The 22081-nt window shown below is 45.0% G+C and overlaps 1 protein-coding gene across 2 annotated transcripts in view; it reads left to right on the plus strand.

Moving 5' to 3' along the window:
* The window catches only part of Lmpt (four and a half LIM domains protein limpet), a 412264-nt gene extending 390540 nt beyond the window's left edge, over positions 1–21724 (plus strand). For both annotated transcript variants that reach the window (XM_065436843.2, XM_065436842.2), the window contains exons 6-10: positions 5091–5291; positions 10982–11156; positions 16096–16265; positions 18245–18431; positions 20715–21724. In XM_065436843.2, the coding sequence (XP_065292915.2) occupies positions 5091–5291; positions 10982–11156; positions 16096–16265; positions 18245–18431; positions 20715–20872 (891 nt within the window). In that variant the 3' untranslated portion in view covers positions 20873–21724. The remainder of the gene's footprint in view (positions 1–5090; positions 5292–10981; positions 11157–16095; positions 16266–18244; positions 18432–20714) is intronic.
* The last annotated feature ends 357 nt before the right edge of the window (positions 21725–22081 follow it).

Here is a 22081-nt window from a genome sequence, read left to right on the forward strand (position 1 = left end):
CTGCCATTTGCATCCAATGTCAGGCATATTTGCAGTCCACAGCGTAGACACGTCGCTTATTTTGACGTAGCCTGGCCGAAAACGGCTGACAAGGGGTCGTGAAGTTGTAAGGCACATACGCAAATAATTCTCGTGTTTCACGGTCAACGTTGTTGGAATGCCTCGGTGAAGTACCATGCACGAGCCGTGTCTAATCGTCAGAATTGACCTGGCGTAAGCTGGTTGCATATCTGTGTTGTGTCGAAACTGTAACACCTAAACACGGTTCCACTTAAAGGAAATTAGGACAACGTGTTCGCCTTTATTTTTTTCCTGTATTTGTACAGACGAAATACAACGAAATGATCAGTGAAATCTTAAGTAATATAGTAAATTAGTTAATTAGTAATTAGTTAATTAGCATTTAGGTAATTAGTAATTAGTTAATTAGTTTGCTGAGATATTCACACGTAAAAAATTAGCTCCAGCGTATTCATAACGCTAATAGAGGCTATGTGCTATGTTTACCGGGCTGGTATTAGAACTTTCACAATTCAGTAAAATTCTCTTTCCGTCTCTCACCTTACAAACTCAGCGTATAGCACGTATGATGCCTTGTACATTACAGGATTAGCATCACCGATGTAAGCTTTATTTTTGCATTCACCGCACATACAGGAAGATGTGGCAAGGCGGTGCTGAGGAGACTCATGTAAGATCACCGCTTCAATAAAAAATGACAGCATATCTAGACTAAAGCGAGTAGTCATAAAAACGAACACTGGTTTTTCTGTATTCTGTCCAAACGCTTGCTACCGGCTTCGCACACAAGTTTTGTTAATGTCGCTTGGATGATTCCTTGCCTGAATACCTGCGCGCCACTGATATGATATGAAGCTCGTAACTATCTAGACTCAATGTTACACGATAGCTGCTCCTTGACGCCAAGTGTTGTATAATTGCAAAATTTTTAATTTCATTCTGTGGCTATGGCAATTACATTCGTAAACAAGCAGATTTAATTGCAAAGTGTAGCTTCTTTCTTAGGTCACCTTGCGGAGGACCAAAGAACAAAAATAAGTGTCCTTACACTTCATTTCCAGTTGACCCTATACTACAGTTTTCGATATTTGTTCTTGTGTTTCGCATTGGTTCGACAACTATCTATTTATAATTGAGGGAAGATATCGCCTGCGCCCATGAGTAAGGTGTAGTATTTTTCTAAATTGTCGGGAAGCGACCTCTGCCACTGGTGTTTGGAAGCCAGGGTATTATCCTCAATAACGAGGATGGGCGTGCTACTTTTTTAATGACGCACTGTGTGCAACGAGGTGGGCGGGACGGAGCCCCTGATATGGACTTGCTAGCGCTTCTGTGTTGGAAGTATGCTACTGTAGTTAGCATGTGAGAAGAATAAGGTTTCCTGGCACGTGCGTAAAAACAGTTGGTCCTCCCGGAATGATCTGGCAAATATTTCGCATTCTTATCATATTACTACGAGAGACTGAATTGATGAAGTCATGGTGACATATCGTGATGCAGAAAGGGGCGCTCATGCGAAGCATTACGGGCCCCGTTTGCCATGCTAAAGCCACCTTTAGCATTGTATTATTGCTATCATATGATAATTATACCCATAGCCATTATGAGATGCCTAAATGGCTTTGTTATATTTCCGCGTCGAAAACTTGGCGAACGCTTAAGCTTCGCCTTTAAGAGTGAATAGCATTCGAAGATCCCCGACTGCTTCTCACGCTTCCCGGCAACTGCAGCTTGTGTAACCGTAACGTTTACCGGAAAGCGCTGGCGGTGAATGCTATGCACGAAGGCGAGCTTTCTGGTAGAAACACGGCATCTCGCTTAGACCGATGCCGGAGGTAGTGCCCACAGCCACGCAAAAGAAATGACATAATTTTCAGGTTTGTGTTATTGTTTCGCGCATTTAATATTTAAGTCTGAGAAGATTTAACATAAAAGGCATGCGCTGTCGGTGTCTTGTTTCATGGCATTTGTTTGTGGTCTCATTCTCAAAATTGCGAGGAATAATTTGTCAAGAATTTCAGACAACGTATGTGCAACTTTAGTCATCGAATGGTGTGGCAGGATAACCCGCATACACCGCATGTCATGTAGCGAGACGTGGCATCACATATGCCTAAATATATGCGGAATTTTTCGCTCACGGACAACTCCTCCGGCGCTGGCGCCGACGCCCACATCGGATTTTTACGCTCTCGCACTAATAAAAACAAGAGCACATGCATCACTACAGTGAAAAACAAACTGGACCACGCATTTGGAGTCTTCGAACCGAAATGAGAAGCTTTAGTTTTCTTTTTTTTCTGCTGGGACTCCACCTACATGTAAGCGGTCCCTTTAAGGTCACAAACTGATCGCGCCGTGGTTGCGATGTCGACACGGTCTTTAGGCGTGCTGTTACACCTCAGCAATAACAGGTTTTTCTGCAAAAAGGTCGGCAATAATATTTTCCAATGCTCTATACAGCCACGCGAAATACCTCGAATATTTCGTACTTACTTTATGAACGTCAAATTTTAGTTCTGGCGTTATTGAGTTGGTATCACTTGTTCGGCGATAACACTAAAGCTTCCACTGTTGTTTCACTCCCGCTTTGTTTAAGATGTGTTATTGGCAAATAACTAGAGCGCGAATCAGAGCTGAGTGAATGTAAGAACACTCTTTTGCTCTGATTTAGGTGCACGGTAAAGAACCGCAGGTGGCCCAAATCAATCCGTACCACCCCCGCCACCCCTTTCTTTTTTCATCACCTACGATGTCCTTGATAGCACACAGCGCAATTTGAGGCCGTTAAACGCCAGGAGTTAATCGATGACCTTGCAGTCTCATCGATAGCTCATATACGCCTGTGTCTGCTCGAGTAAAATGAAGAAGAAAAAAAAAGTCAGGTGCTTTCACAACGAATGTTTTGTAATAACATTGGCATGCGCCCGATTTCCCGCTTGGGCTAGGCGATTAAACGGCTGAGCTTGCGCCTGCAAGTCCAGCTTAAGCCCGTAAGCGGGAACATTAAATTTTTTTCTGTTATATAATCGTGCCTTAAAGACATATTGAAGCCCGTAGCTTAATGGGATATGGCCTACATATACGGCGAGTTTTGAAAGCCAATTAAAATGAGCCAAGGCCAGGGTTTTTGATCTTCGAGGTAGTATAGATCGATGCGTGATGACACAGTGTCTTCTATTTCGGATCCATTAATTTTAAAGAAAAAAATGCCGGGCAAGCATTTTTTTCTTGGAGGCGGGGGAACACGGACGTCTAAGTAATTTAGTGTGAGACTAAGTGCACTGACGTTCTGCATTGAGTTTGCACAAGCTCAATTGTCTGGCGTGGAGGAAGTGAAGGAAGGCTCACGAAAGCAGAAACTGACATCCATCCGAGGGCTTCTTTGCGACTTCCTGCACAGTCAGATGGATGATAATTTTCTCCTTTCACGCGTCGTAGGATATAGGTACGTTACACTTACTCCACAATCATATTTGCACGTTTTGATATCAACAGTTCATACCCTCGGTTTCCCGGACCTTTTAAGGAAACATCGTAATTCTGGGTACAACAACGAGTGCGCTGAACCTTCAAGTGCAGGGCGAACTCTTATATATGGCCATAACCGTTGGAAACACTGGGATTTATTGGTGCTAATATCATGGATGCTAGTGTCTGATTGGGCAGACAGTCTATATACAACGCTTATGTAGTCTTCGAGTTGTTAGAATAGTTGGTTTTGCAATGATATACGCATTGGCCACCTTCTCGCTCGAAACGTCCACGCCACTTGGTTATCAAAACGTTGTTGAACGCATTACGGCATCGCGATCACGTTGTAGGGTGATTGACTACCGCTAGCACATGAAGATTCACGGAACGTGCAAAGGTACCGCACCCTCATTCTTTCGAACTAGAGCTGGAATCGAGCTCCGATTCTGCAACGTCTCACAGGTTTGTCGCGTTTTTTTCCATTGAATTTTACGGCTGAGATTGATGACGGTGACAGCACTCTATGTTATTAACTGTGGGAGTTAAGATACTCCCGCAGAACTTGTTCTTGGGTGAGTCGGTGTATACGCTTGCTAAACATGCTGTTTCTGGCGCAAAGTATGTAATATTAAAAAAAAGGGGGGAGACCGGTATGAGAGAGAGGAACGCCAGCTACCACCTGTTTACTAACGGTCAGAGGTATAAAACAAGGGAGACTTCACTCTACTGGGCATGCTTGGAAGCCTTCCTTGTTTCGTATCTATGACTGTGAATAAATAGTTGGTAGTTGTCGCGCCTCTTGTTCTTACCTGTCTCCCCCTTTTTTTCATCTTCTGTACTTTGCGACAGGAACAACATGTATATCATGTATGTAGGAGTTAAGGAATAGCAATTGGTACTCGTTTATAGATAGCCCAGAACTTGCAGCAGGCCTTCTCCGTCCTTCTCGGCAAACTGGCAGTCCTTCTTGGCAAAGTGCTTCAGAGCGCGAGAAGACGCACTGACATACACGCACGCTTTCACACACACAGACACGCTTGAAAAGAATCTTCCTTAACATAGAACGCCTGTATGCAAAAGGGAGTTCTTTTTCTTTCGAGTGTTTCTGTGTGTGAGTACATGCGAGCGTGCGTGCGTGTGTGAGTGTCAAGATGTTTCTTACGCTACGAAGCTGCTACCAAAATGGTACTCCAAAGATTTCTGGTAGATGGTATACTATTGTTGGAAATTAATGATAGCCGTTTCTATATTCCTTCCCGTGACCATAACCGTTCAAATTGCTGTGACCTGATGTCGTATTTTATGCATTTATTGTACGACAGCTCACTTCGCATTCTAGTCTGTAATTACATCTGTTGAGCTTTCAGTTTACTGAGTGCGAGCTGACTTCCCAGCTAATGTTTCGTGAGTTAATTGTCTCTTCTACATTAATCCAAGGTCAATTTATGCTCAATAATGTTTTAATGGGATTTGTGCGCTGAAGTGTTGTATTTAATTCACGTCGTCCGGTCGTCTGATTTTTCCGTTGGTACCTTCCTCGCTTTAAAGTAGGTGAATGACATCTGACGGAGCGTCTTTGTTTTCCCGGTTCGCAGCTCGTGTTTTCCGGCGAATACACCAAGGCCATGAACAAGGACTGGCACTCGAGCCACTTCTGCTGCTGGCAGTGCGACGACTCGCTCACCGGCCAGCGGTACGTGCTGCGCGACGAGCACCCGTACTGCGTCCGCTGCTACGAGCAGGTGTTCGCGAACTCGTGCGAGGAGTGCTCCAAGGCCATCGGCATCGACTCCAAGGTGCGTTGCTGTGATTCTCGTTGTTGCTGTACCTCATTTGGTCCGTCTAAACAGAGTTTAATACGAAGCCAGTGACATACTAAACCAACAGACTAAAGCAAAGTGCAGTGCACCAGTGAACAACCTTTGGGTTTCCGGAAAGTTCCAGTTGAAAGCTGCTTGGTCATAGTGGAGGGCTCGAGAATAATGCCCAACGTGTAAAGTTTTCGGAGGATGACCGTCTTTTTTTTTTCTTCATCCATGGGCTGCATTTTTACACTAAAGCTATTCTAGTGCGACTAGAAACGCTTAAAACATTGCAAGCTTGATCTCGCGGTTTTATAGAAAGGAAACAAGGACGCTAAAAAAAGCTTTGATCATTTGAGGAAAAGTACGAATTGTTATGGGTGTGATATGGAGGTCGATTTTGTAGTGTGATTTCATATACTGAGAACGGGGCCGATCTTATGGGTGCCGTGCGTCGAAAGTTTGAAGTGTTTACTTAAGTTAATTATATGCTTTAAAAATAACTACTGAATACTCGCTTTCTGCAAATTTTAATGCGTTATGCGAGACGTGTAGGTGGTTTTCTCGCAGTCCTTCGTGAACTATGCGAAGCACGGTGTGCATATTTCGTTCAAGTAGGAATCATGGTACTGGTGCAACGATTATTATTCTGCACAGGTTAATCACATGCTCTCTATAAAATTACTGATTCAAGCGTTCCAGAGCGCCACGTGCCTCTTATCCTTAATGTTCTCCAGAGTCCTTAAAGACACAAAGGTTCAGTTCTCGGGATACGGGGGCACGTTAGGTGCAGAATGTGGCGAAATTTTAACGTTTCTGTCTTATTTAATTTAGCTTCAAATAACTACTGAATCATGGATTTACAACTTTTCTTCTCATGTTTTACGAGGACCGTAGTTGGTTTGTCCGGCGTCCTCGGTGAACTAAACGAGGTGCATTGTTTATGTTTGGCGAAAATAAGTGGAATATTGCGGCTGGTTCATATATGACAAGCAGCAGCGCTAACTACACCAGGGTGAAGGAAAGAATCACAAGACAAGCGCTGACTTCAAGTTCATTCGATAACGGCATGGATATAGAAACAAACGCACACCATGGGTGTGTAGGCTAAGTTCAAAGTGTGTAGTTGAACTGCTGTGGTTGCAATAAATTACGCATTCAAGCGATCCGGAGCGTATGAGTGTGTTTCAGGAATGGGGTAAAATTTAGTGCGCATTGTTGACATAACCACAAATGTCACCGAGATCAAACTCAGCGAAAATGGGTGGACTACTATAGAAAATCAGTATGCAAACGTTAATACGCTTGGATCAAAAAACAGTCTGCGTAAAATATTTCTTCAGAAAGTGCTCGAAAGCGCTGAATGATCATTTCCCGCTGTTTCCCCGTGCCAAGAGGAAGCTCTATGTTAGATCAAGTTTTTGTTTTGGGAAAATATTGGGCATGTTAGGGGTTATGTGTAGGAAAAGTTCAAAACGTGTGGCTTAACTTCAGCTCTTGCCAATGAATTAGATAAACAAGCGTGCCGGACGGAGCGTTATGAGTGTACTTAGCGAGTGGTGCAAAAACTACACCGGCGCAAAAACTACATCAAAGTCGCAGTTTCGAACGAAACTGCGACTTTCGCTGCAGTATGCACGTGTAAAAGAATTGTAAGGTGTGCAACTAAGCTAAATGTCGATTCTTTACACTCTGCATGCGAGGAAGTGCACTCAGCTAGCACGGATTCCGGCATAGGGGTGCAGGGGGGGGTGCATAAAGGAAAAAATAGGCAGTTTCGCCTGAAGCTGAATCTCTGAAAGCGCTGAAGGCGTTTCAGAACGCTGGCGCAATGCGGAGCACCGCCAGCGTGATAACGTCGTGATAACGGCATCATCACATGACGATATGGCCTGTTGACGTCACGTTATAACGTCATCACGTTAAACGTGACGTCACACGATGACGTCATCGTCAAGTGATGTAAGCTGGTGACGTCATTTGATGCCTCTTAGGGAAGCAGCAAACTGTGTGCTTTCTGCTTCTTTGCTCTGTCTGCGGGATCGCTTCACATTTTTGTGTGCGCTGAGGTCGCGCACGCGGACACGAAAAATCCCGACCAACGAGACGCTAACAGCTTCTTGTAAAACTGCGTGAGCGGGGGGAGATAAGAAAATTAGTGCGCACTGGTGCTGTTCTCCATGTCTGAAACGTATGGCCGCGAACGCTGCAATCCTCAAATCATTGATTGTGAAATTATTCCGAGCGCTGGTGTACGTGCATGTTTATTTTTTTGGCAAATTCAGTGCATATTTGAAGATACGGAGCTACAGGGTACTTGCTGATCGAACGTTCACGAGCAATAACTTTGAAATCAAACGTAAGGCACCACTGTTTTAAAATGAAGCGCACAAAAGACCGCACACTCCTGTTCACTAACGGTTGTCTTACATGTGGGCATGAAATTGGGACTAGTTCTCGCAATAAGATTAAATGTGTTGGAACGCTTTACGAAATAATGAAGGCTTACTCAAAATTTTTTTGTGAATCCTAATGGCTTGATCTTTCTTTATTTTGCCGTCACAAAGTTGTTTCTCTCAACATCTAACCTTAAGAGGAGCTCCAAACAGAGTCAACGACTATGGAAGCTCCTCTTGTATTTGATATAATGAAAAACTGTTACGACTATTTGAAGCAATAAATTGAAATGGAACATGTCACAGCTACAGAATATTTCCGCCGCCAAGTGAAGCAGTACTGATCCGAACTCAGTGACGTGTCGGTCTTTTCATGGGAAAGTTGGCGAAAACCTCGCTTGTTTACGCGGCGCACAGCGGAAAATTCAAACTGGCCCCTTGCGTAAACGAGCTTGTGACGTAAGTTCCGAGCCGATGAGGAGATCAGCCTAAGTACGAATCGACTTGCTTGGGGAAGAGAAATCTCATTTTCGTCAAGCCTGTTTGCTAGCTTCCCCAGCTTCTCTCTGCGTCGTATTTCCAAACGTTGCTTTAGAAAGAACTGATCATATTTGACCAGCTTTTCTTCTCACTGTAAGTACATAGAACAAGTATTTTCAATTTCGGAGAGTCGTGCAAACGGCCTGCTACGTTCTCGCGGACTCAAATTCCTAAGAATCAGCTATGTACGTGCTCCGCCGCCTTTATTCAACTCGTCCTTCAAATCATTCATTCAAATCAAATCGCTCAAAGCACGCATGTAACACAGCTTTCACTGGAACTCAACATGAGGCCATCGAGCGATTGTTACGAAGCTGCTTTGCTTGCGTTTCGGTGCTGGCTGCGCTTCTCATTAGGAACATTATCACTGAAGGAAATGGCGTTTCCGGTGTCAGCTATGCATAGTACATGTTCCGGTTTGACTTATTTAGAACGTGCGTGGAGTGCTTACACTTTTGACTTGGTGTCTTTGCCTATACGCGAGTGTTTATTGCTTCGACAGCAGTTGAATGCTTGGTGCTGGGTTCGCTTTGTTCATCCGTGCATTCCGCTACGCTGACGACAACCATCGTCGTCACTGTTATTAGGTCGTCGTCGATGCTTGGTGCTGGGTTCTTCTTTGTCTTCTTTGTTGTGATCTTTGTCGCCGTCAGGTGGTCAGGCTGGCCTCTTCATGCCGAGCTTCACCGTCGCCGTAAAGAGTAGAAAAGTAGCATTTTAACCAAAACCGCTGCGGCTGGGATCTACGTATCTACGCTGCAATTACGGAGGAAAACAATTCCTTGCTTCGCGCAAATCTTGTGGAGGGAACTGCATCATTTTGCTTGTGACATCCGCTGTAAACAAAGTTGCGGCCTCTGGAGTAGATAATTTCCCATCCCGGGCCTCTAAAGCGACTCATAAAGGTTGAGAAACTTTTGTCGTAGCAGCTAGTGAATGTGTGCGGTTTTACCGTTTACACAAGGCAGAAGACAATGAAGCACGCCAAGCAGAATTGTGATCTACGCATTAAGGAAATTCTGCTGTTGCAGGTCAATGAGTTCAGAGGCAAAGAAATCGCCGATGTCTGTTTACTTATATTTAATTCTTCTTCAGAAAAAAAAAAAAACATGACTGCCGGGGTATTTGTCCTCCCCTGCTGGAAATTCTGGGGGTATATGAAGTCGTTTCACCGTGCTAAGTTCACTACATAAGATCGCAGAGTTTACGCCCAAGTGTTGTTTTGCAGGCAGATTTTGTGTTGTTTTTGTGGCTGTTTAAAAAGACAGGTTAAACTTGAGCGCACTTACGCCGGCTTCTTAGTGAAGAGGAAAGGTAGAAAGGCCGACTTTTTTATATTTAGCATGGAGCCAAAAAAAAAAAAAAAGCAAGTGCAGAGTAGAGCCCGTCTGCAGCCAATAGATGTTCGCCATCGCTGAGGCTGTGTTAAGACATAAAGCCCACTAGAGACAAGGCGCTCAGAGGTGCCGACGTACGGACAAACGAGCCCGGAGACTACGCACAGTTAATTAAGGACCGTAAATTCGACAATGAACTTAGGCAGCTTCTCCATAAAAACGCACACACACACACACACACACACACACACACACACACACACACACACACACACACACACACACACACACACACACACACACACACACACGCACACGCACACACACACACACACAGAGAGAGAGAGAGAGACCTGCGGCAGTTGTTCCCTCTCGCGCGCTCGGCAAACGCCTCCTAGACATCACAAAGCCTGTGCACTTCGATCCATGACGTCATGCTACCTTGCGCGGCTGCCACAGAATCTCATGGGGATGCTCGCGAGTAAGTTGATGTGATTTGGACGTCGCCGCTTTTGTCACACCGGGAAATTTTGGTCTAGGAGGAGGTCTAGGAGAATTTTGGTCTGCTCCGTCGAGGAGCGCTCGTGCGGAGAGCGAGGATGACGTGGCGCCACGGTGACGCTCTCTCCCCTCAACCAACGCATTGCGCGCTAGCAGGTGTCCTCTTTCACTCGCTCTGTTCCGTCGAGGCGCAGCTAGCGACGTGGCGTCAGAGCCAATGGCAATGCGAATTTAGGAGCCGTTTCACTGCTACAAACGACGGACGCCGGCTTTTCGCTCAATGGGCCATTTGACGCTTTCGCATCAGTAACTTTTCAAGTAGCGTGCAGTTCGTTGAACCTTTCCTAAACACTTCCTGGGAGGTTTCGTAGAGGTCTTGTAGCACAGCTGGGGCTTGAATGCTCCCAAGAGCGAGGCCGCGAGTTGTGCTCTCCTTCCGAAAGTATGCTGCGTGCGTATGGGAGACAGAATAGGAGCTTCGGTGCGCGACTTACCATCATCTGATATTACGTATACGCTACCTTGGCACAGTACAAATTGCGCAAAAATATCCAGGCTTTATCGTAGTCTTGTTGGTGACTCATAACACTATACCGAAGTTTATGGGCACTTGAGAAAGAAAAAAACAACAACAAAACTAGTCATTCTAGTCTGAGATGACCATGTCGAAGCTTTCTATCCTAATCGCACACTATTGCTACAGCATACTGCCGAATAGTTTCCGTAAGAATACTTTCCGAAAGAATAGTTTCCGTGGAATATTCCATAACAGGTTCGTATTTGCCATGGCGCATTGTGTCGTTCGGGGCGCAAGGCTTGTTCCTGCGTTAGCGGTGTGACATACGTATTGTTGTCGGGCGTGGCTCTCACCGCCGCCCTTCGATTCCGTGTCCGTCTCTTCGTCGCGCAGGACCTGTCCTACAAGGAGAAGCACTGGCACGAGGCGTGCTTCCTGTGCAGCAAGTGCCGGGTGTCGCTGGTGGACAAGCCGTTCGGCTCCAAGGCCGAGAAGGTCTACTGCGCCGCCTGCTACGACGCCGCATTCGCGACCCGCTGCGATGGCTGCGGCGAGATCTTCCGCGCCGGTGCGTATACTCACTGACTGAGCTGCTTCTAAGGAAAACCGAATGGCAAAGTTGCAGGGGCACGGAAGCACGCTGCTCTAGACATGTACCCTGAACAAGACCGAAGTTCTCGAAAAGCTGGAGGCTTGAAGTGAATAACGGTGTTCGAATAAAGAATGGCGCTGGAGCCAACGTTTCGACAAGGCGACAACTTCTTTCCTGGCTCCAGCAACATTCTTTGTTCGAGCACGTTGTTCACTTGAGAACAAGTGTGAGGCAGTGACAGCAGCTCTATATTCATCCATATTCGGGACTACATCTGTACTGCTTTTGTTTTTTTTTTCTTTCTGGCACACAACTGGCAGAGCGCGCCGGCAGACGACCGAGTGCAAAATGTTCTTGCGAGCTCAATGACGGCACGGGGCATACTACGCGAAGAACAATCGATATGCAAACTTTCGTCAGCAGGCTTTCCCACACATTCAACTTGGCTTAACCCTGCCAGCCGTGTTCCCAATGCCAGACACCTCTACGTTGCTATCGGGAAACGCCGACATAAAATGCTCCTGCCTACTGTAACAGTGCTTTTTTTTTCTTTTTTGTTCTGTTTTGAGAATACCGGAAGGATATCGGCACGTGAATGAAAAGGGGGGGGGGAGGCACTGTTAAAACAGTGATGCGTTTTGAAAACTTGCATGGCGCGCATTGGAGAGCGGCAGGAATGGTGTCATCATCCTGCATGTTCACACCTTGATTACAATCGTAGCCCGAGGTACTCTGTCTTGGTTGGGTGTTACTATGTGCGTGTAGGTTTTACGTATCGTTTATTCTGCTGATGGAAGCGCGAATTGCATGCATATCTCGCATTTTTGCGTGAAAGCGCATGTTGAGAGAGTTGTGGTGCAAATTGTATTGTCTTCAAGTGCCGGTATCCTTCTGGTATTTCGAAAAAACAAATAAAAAAAAACACAGTTGCAGTAGGCAGCAGCATTTTTTTGTTGTTGTTGACGTTCGCCGCTAGCAACATGCAGGCGTTTTCGGCGGCACGAGGAGATAGATCGATTTCCCTTTGTTGGGATTCCGTTTCTACTATTTCTTCGATTCTATTACTTAGGTTGTGTAGTAAAGAGATTGCTTCGCGTTTTTTTTAAATATTATTTTTTTCTTTTTGAGAGCGACGGGACAGTTGAAATTCAGCCTCGCTTTGTTCAGCATGCCGATAGAAAACTCGGAACATGAAATTGTTCGTTCAAATGGACTTGACAAAGAAACATGAACAGAAAGTTGGGAGTGTTTTTCAAATGAACGAAATATTGTATGAATACTTAGTTGGGCTAACAGCGCAAGGAAGACGAAGACGCGCCTTCGGTTGTTTTGCTGTAAAGCTTTGTGAAGGCGGTTATATAGTACTTTTCGCCTTGAATAAACTTTAGTCTGACGTTATGGTGTTTCCTATCGGTGACGTTCTTAACGCTATTCGTCCTCCTCGCGCTGCACGAAAAAGAAAGACTAGATAGCTCCGATTCAATCTTGCCAGAAGTGAGAAATAGTATGCGGCCAAGGTTTTGCCTCAGTATGGCTTGGTGACCGAGCAGTGACATGAATGACCGTCTGACGCCTTGTCCTATTATAAACCTGCCTCCCGACAACGACAACCCGGCAATCGCTGTCTCGGCTCAGCTTCGACGGAAGCGCCCTGTTCTCTCGTTCTTGCGTCGCCATTTTCTCCGTTTACACACAGCGCCGACCTGCACGGTTATCTGTAGGGTGCGAACCTGTGTAGAATGTAGGGGAAGTTGGCTCCTGCTAGAAATAGGACGCGGCGCGAAGATTGGCACATGGACGATGAGTCGCTGAGCAAGTCATTGACCCCTTTAGCGGTTAGGCCTCGCTCTCTTTGTCGCCTCGCTGGTAATACATGTACATGGGCGTGGTCGACCTACCATTGCCCTGCAATGGTGCGCAGAAAAAAAGTCCAGTGGGATCAATGAGCTTTGCGCGAGTGAATAAACCGAGGGAAAGAAAGGTAAATGGGAACGAAAAAAAAACGCACTGAAAGAAAAGGAGGGACTTTCGATTCTTTGTAGCACGTCGGGGCTATTAGGCAGACGACCTCCAGACGGGCGAGCGTCGGGTCGTCGCCATGGCAACGAGACGTGGCAAGCGGGTTCCCATTTGGGGATGGAGGGAAGAGGAGAGAGCGAGAGTAAAGAAAAAATGAGGAGCTTTATTTGTTTCTTGCCCGGGGGTAAGGAGAACGAGGCTATACGTACCGAAAGGGTGTGGTTCCACGCTTAGCGGTGCAGAAAAAGAACGGGTGCGGGACTTGGTGGGCGCAACATACTATATAGAGAAGTGTAGCCACGTCGCGTGCGTATTTTGCGGCGTGCCGGCGCGCCTTATAAGAAGCCAGGGCCTTCCGCCGCTTGTTCGGTGTCTGGTGGACGGATTATGGTGGACATCGGGCGCATGTAAGGAACGCAGCCGGTGAAGCGGAGTTCGGCGTCTCGTGTCTGTCGCTCGCACCTTACGTGGCATTAGCAAGCTGTAGAAAGATACTTTGAAGGCAACCAGTTGTCACCCTTGTCGAGTTAGGTGCGGAAGACTTGTGCGGTGTACGCATCCTGGACAGCTGTCCGTTGCCAGCCCTCTCCTTCGGCGTCGCTCGCCACTGTTGGGATCTTTTGTGCTGTGAAGAATTCCCAAGTGTGTTTGGGTGCCCCTCCGTCACGCGATACTTAGCCGACCGGGCGCTGGCAGCGAACTTGCTTATCGACGGCTCACGTCGGTGACCGGACAAAGCGGGTCGTTCTGCGAGTCCGACTGCGGCACCTCTCCTCCAGTCGGGCCTGCCTTCATGGGTCACGAAGCCGACGAGCCGCCAGAGTCGGATCAGCCGAACGGTTAGTCGGATAGTCGCTACTTCGGTTCTCGATCCGTGCATTGACCCTCCCTAGTAGCTCGTTGCCCATCGTGTTCCGCTGCTGGGCGTGGAATGTCACGGGTTGGAGTTCCGACGTAGGCATGCACTGTTCCTAGGAGGGTGAAAGGCCATAAATGGCCGGCGTAATTGCACTCAACCAGACGTCTGACATCGCGAAGTAATCAGAGCCAGTCAGAAACCCTCAGCTTCACCCAAAGCAGCGGAGGAGCGTGCTTTGAAGTTGAGTAGTACACGACAAGGAAAGGTGCATAGGGGTGATATGCAAGTTGTGAGCGCGCACACGGGCTTGGTCTTAGCTAATGCCGAGAGCCAGAACTAGCGCTGCCTAGTTTTGTTTTATGACATCGTAATTAATACGACCTTCATACGGCTCGTGCAATGTAGACAAATAATTGTGACTTCTTTCTTTATTTAGACATGGAGGTGTTTTATCGGCTCATTACAGTTCTGTAATGAGCCGATTTTTAATTCTTTTTTGTTGCAGGCCGTAGATTGGTGCATTCAGCATACGTAGCTTTCATGAAGGCACAACGCAGGTTTGCAGCAATAGCTGGTTGGTCTCATAATGACTCAGCAATCAGGCTGTCCGAAGGATGAACGTTCATTGTACAGGGCGACGAAATCAATAACAGCACGCATGAACATCCTCGCGATGTGAAGTACGTTAGAGCTTAACTTCATAAATACATTTATTTTGTCCTTTTTTGTCAGAAATGTAGGACAATTCAGTGGCTCAACGCTACTTCTGTGAAGCTGCAACGGGCAGATGGCGTTGGCAGGACTAAATGTTCAGGAAAAAAGGCATCTCACGTTACGAGGAAACTCTGGCAATTCATTTCGCTTTGAATGCAACAGCTTTCTTCCCTACGTGTTTGATTAAATTTCTGTCGCTTTATCTCCTCTGAATGTTAAAGGAATCAGAAATTCGAGAATATGTTTCAGTACTGCAGAGTGCAAATGCCTGTATGACCCACAGATTATGAATTCGCTATTTAATTATGTACGAATGGTTTCGATTGGATACTTTTATTTGCCACTGCTGTAGTCGTTAACAGTGTCGCGAATTGATCGACGGGGCACTATCTCGAGCAAGCTGTGTGTTCTAACCTATATCTGGAGTATAACACCGTGTTTTCAGGGTCAAAAGCAAAACATTTACGCTCCTGCTAACACCTCGCTGACATGACCAACCATTTGGGCTGCTGCAAAGAACATCAACAAATCTCTGACGAAAGCTTCGAAGCAAAGAAGAGCAGTGTCTATGGTGCGAATTCCGAATGGAACGGGAGTGAGCGGGCATACCTTTTACGTCAACGTATTTCTTCTGGGAAGATAACTTCTTATCGTTATTTATGTAATCTTTTGTCGTTGATCTAGCTAATTCTCTCTATTAGCGGCTCCCTGTATGAACATTATTTGGCGACACTGAGCGTATGCCCTTTCTTTGCCCAGTAATCATGTCTGTTCAAATAGAATTAAATTTAATTATATTTAATCCCTCTTCAAATCAAATACTGATCACAACAAGACAGAGTGGAAATTATGTGTTGTTGAGTGATTGCGTCTCTTGAAAAATTTCTGTACCCCCCTTCCCTTTCTTCCTCCCCATGCCACACTCCTCGAAAATATTCCCATTACGGAGTCAAAATAGACCATTACATTGGCAATGTTTTCGGCTAACTACTCACCTATACTGGTATTCTTTTGGCTCAATTATTACTGTGAAAGGGAACAAAAGAACATGATTAAGAATTAGCAGTAGACACTGCAAGAAAAAAAAAACAAAAAATACGTGCACATAGGTGTACCCAGCACCTTTTCTTTTTTTTTTTACGACACCATTCGCACACATTGGCCAGTTTCGCAGCACTGGCCTAAGGATAAGATACGCGGAACACGTTTGAGACTTCGCTATTTTTTTTCGCCAGTGCGTGCGATTCTGATGCGTCGTTGAGATAAGCGTTCTTTCTTCGCTTCTTCCTCGCTCTCTGAGTTTTGTGTTTGGCTCGGCTGCAGGCACCAAGAAGATGGAGTACAAGGGCCACCAGTGGCACGAGAAGTGCTTCTGCTGCTGCGTGTGCAGCAACCCGATCGGCACCCGCAGCTTCATTCCGCGGGACAACGACATTTACTGCACCGGCTGCTACGAGGACAAGTTTGCCACAAGGTGCATCAAGTGTAACCAGGTACGCGGGTTCTGGTCCACTGGCCCATTGGTGTGTTTCTCTTTCCTTGCTGTGTTACGTTATTTGGGCGAGCGTTACTTGTAATTTCACAGACAATCTCTATGTTAGCGAGTTTACCGACGATTTTTCTGCATCGGTTACGTGTGTTTCTAGCATATTTAGCGTCAGCCAACCCGGGGGATAGAGAACTCTAGAAAATTTGAGCCCATTTCGTATGTATCCGCAGTTTATAAATGTGGGCCGATCCTGAATATTTTACAGTAAAAAGAAGAAGACAAAGAAAATAAATTGAGCAGTCCGACGCTCTGTCTACTCCCCTCACGCGAGGGGAGCCGCGATATAGGCATGCGCAGTGACACCGCCCCGTTATCACCTCCATCTTGCTCAGGAAGACATAGTATTTGACCGACGACGTCTTGAGGTGGCATCGTTTTAGAACTCTGTTTATTTTGTTCTGCAAGGCAAGTTAAGTAGGAAGGTAAACAAGAAAAAAAAAGAAAAGAAAATTCGGGCAGAAATTATTGAACTGCAAAAGCCGTTGAGCAGAAAGTCAGACGATCGCTTCCTGGTATGGGCTTCCTGAGATATGCTGCTCGGGAAAGTGATCGGTTAGCTCTGTTAGTTAAACAATCTGAAGTGTGCGTTTGCGGCAACCTTGCAGTTCTTTCAAGTAATTAAGCTGCACTAAACCTATTCGGAGGACGCGTACCGTGGACTACTATCACGATGGGTCCACTACGTCACCACCTTTAATAACACCATCTCCGGCATGAACTGGCTCATTCGTTTTAGAAAGAGCTGAAGAAAGCTGAACTTAAAGAAATCTAAGAAAACGCTGTAGAGTAGGGTTAGAAAGAATCGCTCGTGCTTTAGGTGCTACAGTGCACGGAATTTTTTTTCGATGAATGGTAAATGAAACCGTCTAAATGTTGTTATATCAATGCTGGTGTGAAGCTTGGCCTTCACTTTGATGTGGCGTTTGAAACAGTTGTGACATTAATAAAGTGAACGAATCAACCTCCATTCACTATACAAGAAGTTAGGGTGCGAATACACAAAAATTGTCCAGTATCGACTGCTCGCATTCAGTCTATGATCTATAGGCTAGCTCTATGACGCTTCAGTGCTGTCATAGTTCACATTTTCTTACAAACACAAGCGATTTGAAACAACATATTTATACCGGTATGTATATCTTTAACTATTGAGAAATAAATTCAAGGGTTTTGTGTGCCGAAACCACGGTCTCATTATAGGTCACGTCGTAACGGTGACTACGGAATAATTAGCGTGCACCCACCACGGTACATGGGCGTTCTTGCATTTCGCTCGCATCAAAGTGTGGTCGCCGCCGCCGGTATTTAATCCTGCGACTTGCTGATTAGCAGCACAATGCTATAGCAGCACAACACCATAGCAGCCAAGCTACTGCGGTGGGTAGTGTATATTTATAGAAAATGGAAATAGTACAAGTGATGCTAATTTTGGGGATATATTCTTCTGCCCTTTTGCACCCGGTTTTATAACGCTTAATGAGCTCTTAGTCTTAATGGATACTATTTCTCCTTTAGAATGCGTTTTCTAACCATGACCTTGTTTGCTCTGCTCCTAATGCAAATGACTATCTAACAGTATGTACCATGAGCGATCAGCATGCAGCCTTCTGTTTGTTAATGATCCTTCGTGGTTTCTCATGATGTGCGAATGGGGTTCACTCTTTTGGAAACTACATCTTTTCTAGCAATACTGCTGAGACCATTTATGTCACTCTATTGGTCTTCTACTTGCCGCGTTGCCCGAGTGACTATGGCGTTTTGCTGCTGAGGACAAGGTCGCGGATTCGATTGCCGGCTGTGACGGCCTCATTTGGATGATGCTAGAATAAAAAAAAAACTTGTTTAGAATTAAGTTTTCATACAATAAGGTCACGAACTCTTGGCCGTTCTCTGAAATGTAAATATTCATCTTGTGGTGCACAGATCATCACTAGCGGTGGAGTGACGTACCGCAACGAGCCATGGCATCGGGAGTGTTTCACTTGCACCAACTGCAGCGCCTCGTTAGCCGGCCAGCGATTCACGTCACGCGACGAGAAGCCATACTGCGCTGAGTGCTTCGGCGAGCTGTTCGCCAAGAGATGCACTGCTTGCTCCAAGCCTATCACTGGTGAGAAAGAAGCAGCCGATCCGTTTGTCTGCATTCTCCTTTTCATAATCTCACAGCGACTTCCAACTGTGCGCAACAATAATTGAAGCCTATTAGAACCTAGTGATGGTTTCCTACTTTCTCCGTCATGTACTAAATGTTTATTGTTATTCGCACCGAGTCGTTAATGCATTAAAGCATTAACGACATTAACGACTAATAGCATTAAAGGCAGACTGCAACCACTTTGTAGCTATCCGTGTGACAAAAAATATCAGGGGCCATTGCCGAAGATATTTCCGCCTGAAAAATGTGGGCCGATCACGAAAACAGTGCAATCTAACACAGCGTGTGACACCGCTAGCGGTTAAGAGGGAAGAATGCGAGAATTTGGCGCACAACGCATGCGTAAGACGCTCCAAAGAGCGACTTCGGCACCAGATAAGTCTGCATGTGATCGTGTCTAAAGGTTTAAACATTAGGATGCTGCCGTTGAAGACAGAGGCTCGATTCCAACATCGGGTTTCGCATTTCTATACAGCGTTATAGGAGGCCTCCACCCACTTTGAAGGTATCCAACAGAAAACTCGAGGTGTGCTGAGCTTACGCGAGCGCGTCACAGGGTGCGGGAGATTGCAAATTTGTAAGACCTACAATGTATAGAAAAATTACTTTGATAAATTAGAGTGCGCAGTGTCGTCTGTGACGCCCGCGTGCAGAGCTGTTGAAGTGTCACGTTCATCACAAGATCAGTATGCTATGAGAAAGTTAGCAGTGCGAAGTTCTGGCCTAGTTATTTTCTTAAATAACAGCTGATTCTTTACAATATTTCAGGTACGTTTGTTTTCCCTTACACTGCTTGAAGAGTTGCCTGGGTTTTCAAAGCAGAGGTTTAATTACTGATATGTATTGGCACTCTTCATATATAAGGCCTTCATCAAGATCTAGCGCACTTCACATGGCTGGTGACAAAAACGAAACAAATACAAAGAACAAATGCAATTAGCATACGCCAATGTTGAATAAAGAAATAAGCACTAAAGGTGATTGTTGCACAAATAGCTATGTATATTATGTCAATGCACCATCTAGAAGAAGCGTGGAAATAGGATTTGGGTATATGACATCGTTCACACGATAACACGACAATGAAGTAGAAGGCAAGCATAAAAGGGTTCAAGTAGAATCATCCGACAGATTCAGTACATAACATTGTACATCCAGTAATCACTAATAAATGGAGAAAAATAAATTATTAGCTTCAAGCATATAGTTGGCTAATCTGGCATCTAGATAAATATTTTCAAGTTGTTTTTTGTGGAAAAAGAGAGAGATGGTGTCATCATTTCATATACGAAAAGAAATAAACAGAAGAAACATTGCAAGTTGCTTGATATACGTGCTATGCCATTCGTACCTTTAGTTCAGTGAGTCTCTTCGTTAATGTGTTCGGTTGCTTTTCTTGCTGCATTTGTGGACACTGTCATTTTATAAACTTATTTATATGGCTTCATACGACAATAAAAATGGAAATTGCAGGCTTCAAATTACTTCACGAAGCTCGGATCACAACTGTCGTGAGCAGTATTGGTCTCAGTGCTTGGTATCAGGGAAATGGCAGCAAAAAGATAATTTCACTTAAGTACATCGGCTGTCAGATGACAGCGATATAGCCCTCGTATTGTGCAACCTTGTGAGGATGAGGGAGCAAGCTTAGAGTGCCCTGTACATGTTTTTCACGTAGTTGGATTAGTGTACTTATGATGCGCTCGAGAGATAATACTATTACAATAAAGAACATTTACTAGGCACCTGGGAGGATGATATTGCAGGTTTACAACTGGTAGATGACATTACTTTGCAATTTAGTTTGCGATGCATGTTGGGTTGCACACTGCAAATGACACACTTGGGACAGCAACACGAAATTTAACAAGGGCTCAAGGTAGAGAAACAAGAAATAGTACCTGCTACAAATTTTCAAAATTCGTTTTTTGAAATGCTTGCACCTTTCAGTCTTCACTTTTTTTGCATGTTTGTTTGTAGCATGCCTTCTTGGGAAAACAAAGCTCGACAATGAATACCAAAGCCGATATGTTGCTGTAATTAATGTGCGTGGTATATATAGCGTGTAGGCCCCCTGTTGTGTGATACTGTAAAGTATTAGGACTTTAGATAACTGTTTGCAGAATACTAAGGGCAATGCTGGCTTGCCAACCCGTAACTTGTAATCAGGAAGCACATGCAGAACATGCTAGCCATGTGTCGTGTGCGATGCTTCAGAACAAGTAAATGTCATTGCAGGAATCGGCGGAACGCGCTTCATCTCTTTCGAGGACCGCAACTGGCACAATGACTGCTTCATCTGCGCCATGTGCAACAACTCTTTGGTGGGCAAGGGCTTCATCACCGACGGACCTGAAATCTTGTGCCCCGAATGCGCTAGGCAGAAGCTGATGTAACTTCGAAATTAAATGCAACACCTAACGAAACAAAGTAACTCAAAGAACACGAAGCCTTTCATGCACTCGCTATGGTCCTAATTCAGCAAAGTTCGTCGTGGTCATACCAAACAACCGCAAGTAGCTACTCCCAGAGAGAAACTTGAAACCAGAAACCAACAAATAAAGTGTATTATATTCTACCCTGCTGAGTTTACTTACTATATCTTCATTGTGAAATGAGGAGTGATCTAGTGCCTGCCTCTTCCTAATAGCACAGGTTTGAGCAGATGTTGCTTATGATGTTCTTTTATGTTGAGTGTAGTTTTTTTTAACACGGCTACTGGCATATTTGCAGTGTAAGGGAATGACAACAGAAACCATTCCACGACGAGCCTCGTATATCAGTGCATATATCTGCTATAACCACAAATTGCGTTCTATCTTTACATGATGTTGGAAGGGACATTCATGCGCACTTGTGAGAACCTTTTTTGTGATGCGTTGGCTCATGTTTCACCACAGAGAACTGAATTCTTTCTCTGGTGCTAAGCTTTGCCACATGCTCAGGGATGCTGTCAACTTTTCATCTGATATAAACAGGTGTGGAAGCAAACTGACCACTTTATGCAACACTTTAATATGTAATTTCATGAGAATTGAGGTCATGGATAACAAGGTTGACAGCATCTGCTGACGCTGTTGGATTCTTAAGGGAACTGTTGCTTTATTTCTATTCCTATGATGTCTGCTTCCCCAGTTGTTATTTAGCGGGTTAATGAAGCTTGCTCTTTTCCCCCTGATTTACTTTACAGGCAAGAAAGTTGCATGTTTTTGTATCTACAGGCAACAATAAAGGTTTTCCTAAATGCACCACTGCTCATTGCAAGTACTTAAACCATATATGCACTGTTAATGGTGTCATGCATTGGGAAGAAACACTTTCTTAGAATTTAGAAAATTTGAATACTTCGGTTTTCTTGTTTATGATTTATAATATGGCATTATGACATATCTTTATGTCAATTTAGCTTGGAAACACAGAAAGACACACCTGTGGAGGTAAGCAGATGAGAGGTCACAAACTTCTTATTTCTGACACTAATATAATTAGAAATTTATGGAGCCTATAGCATGATACCCACACACTTTTCAGCGTATCGAGAATTCCTACATGTGTCTAAAGTTGAAGCCTTTACTAAGTCACCAGCATGGCCTTTATGAAGAGAA

Source organism: Dermacentor albipictus, chromosome 5 (genome assembly GCF_038994185.2).
Source record: "Dermacentor albipictus isolate Rhodes 1998 colony chromosome 5, USDA_Dalb.pri_finalv2, whole genome shotgun sequence".
NCBI classification, from domain to species: Eukaryota; Metazoa; Arthropoda; class Arachnida; order Ixodida; family Ixodidae; genus Dermacentor; species Dermacentor albipictus.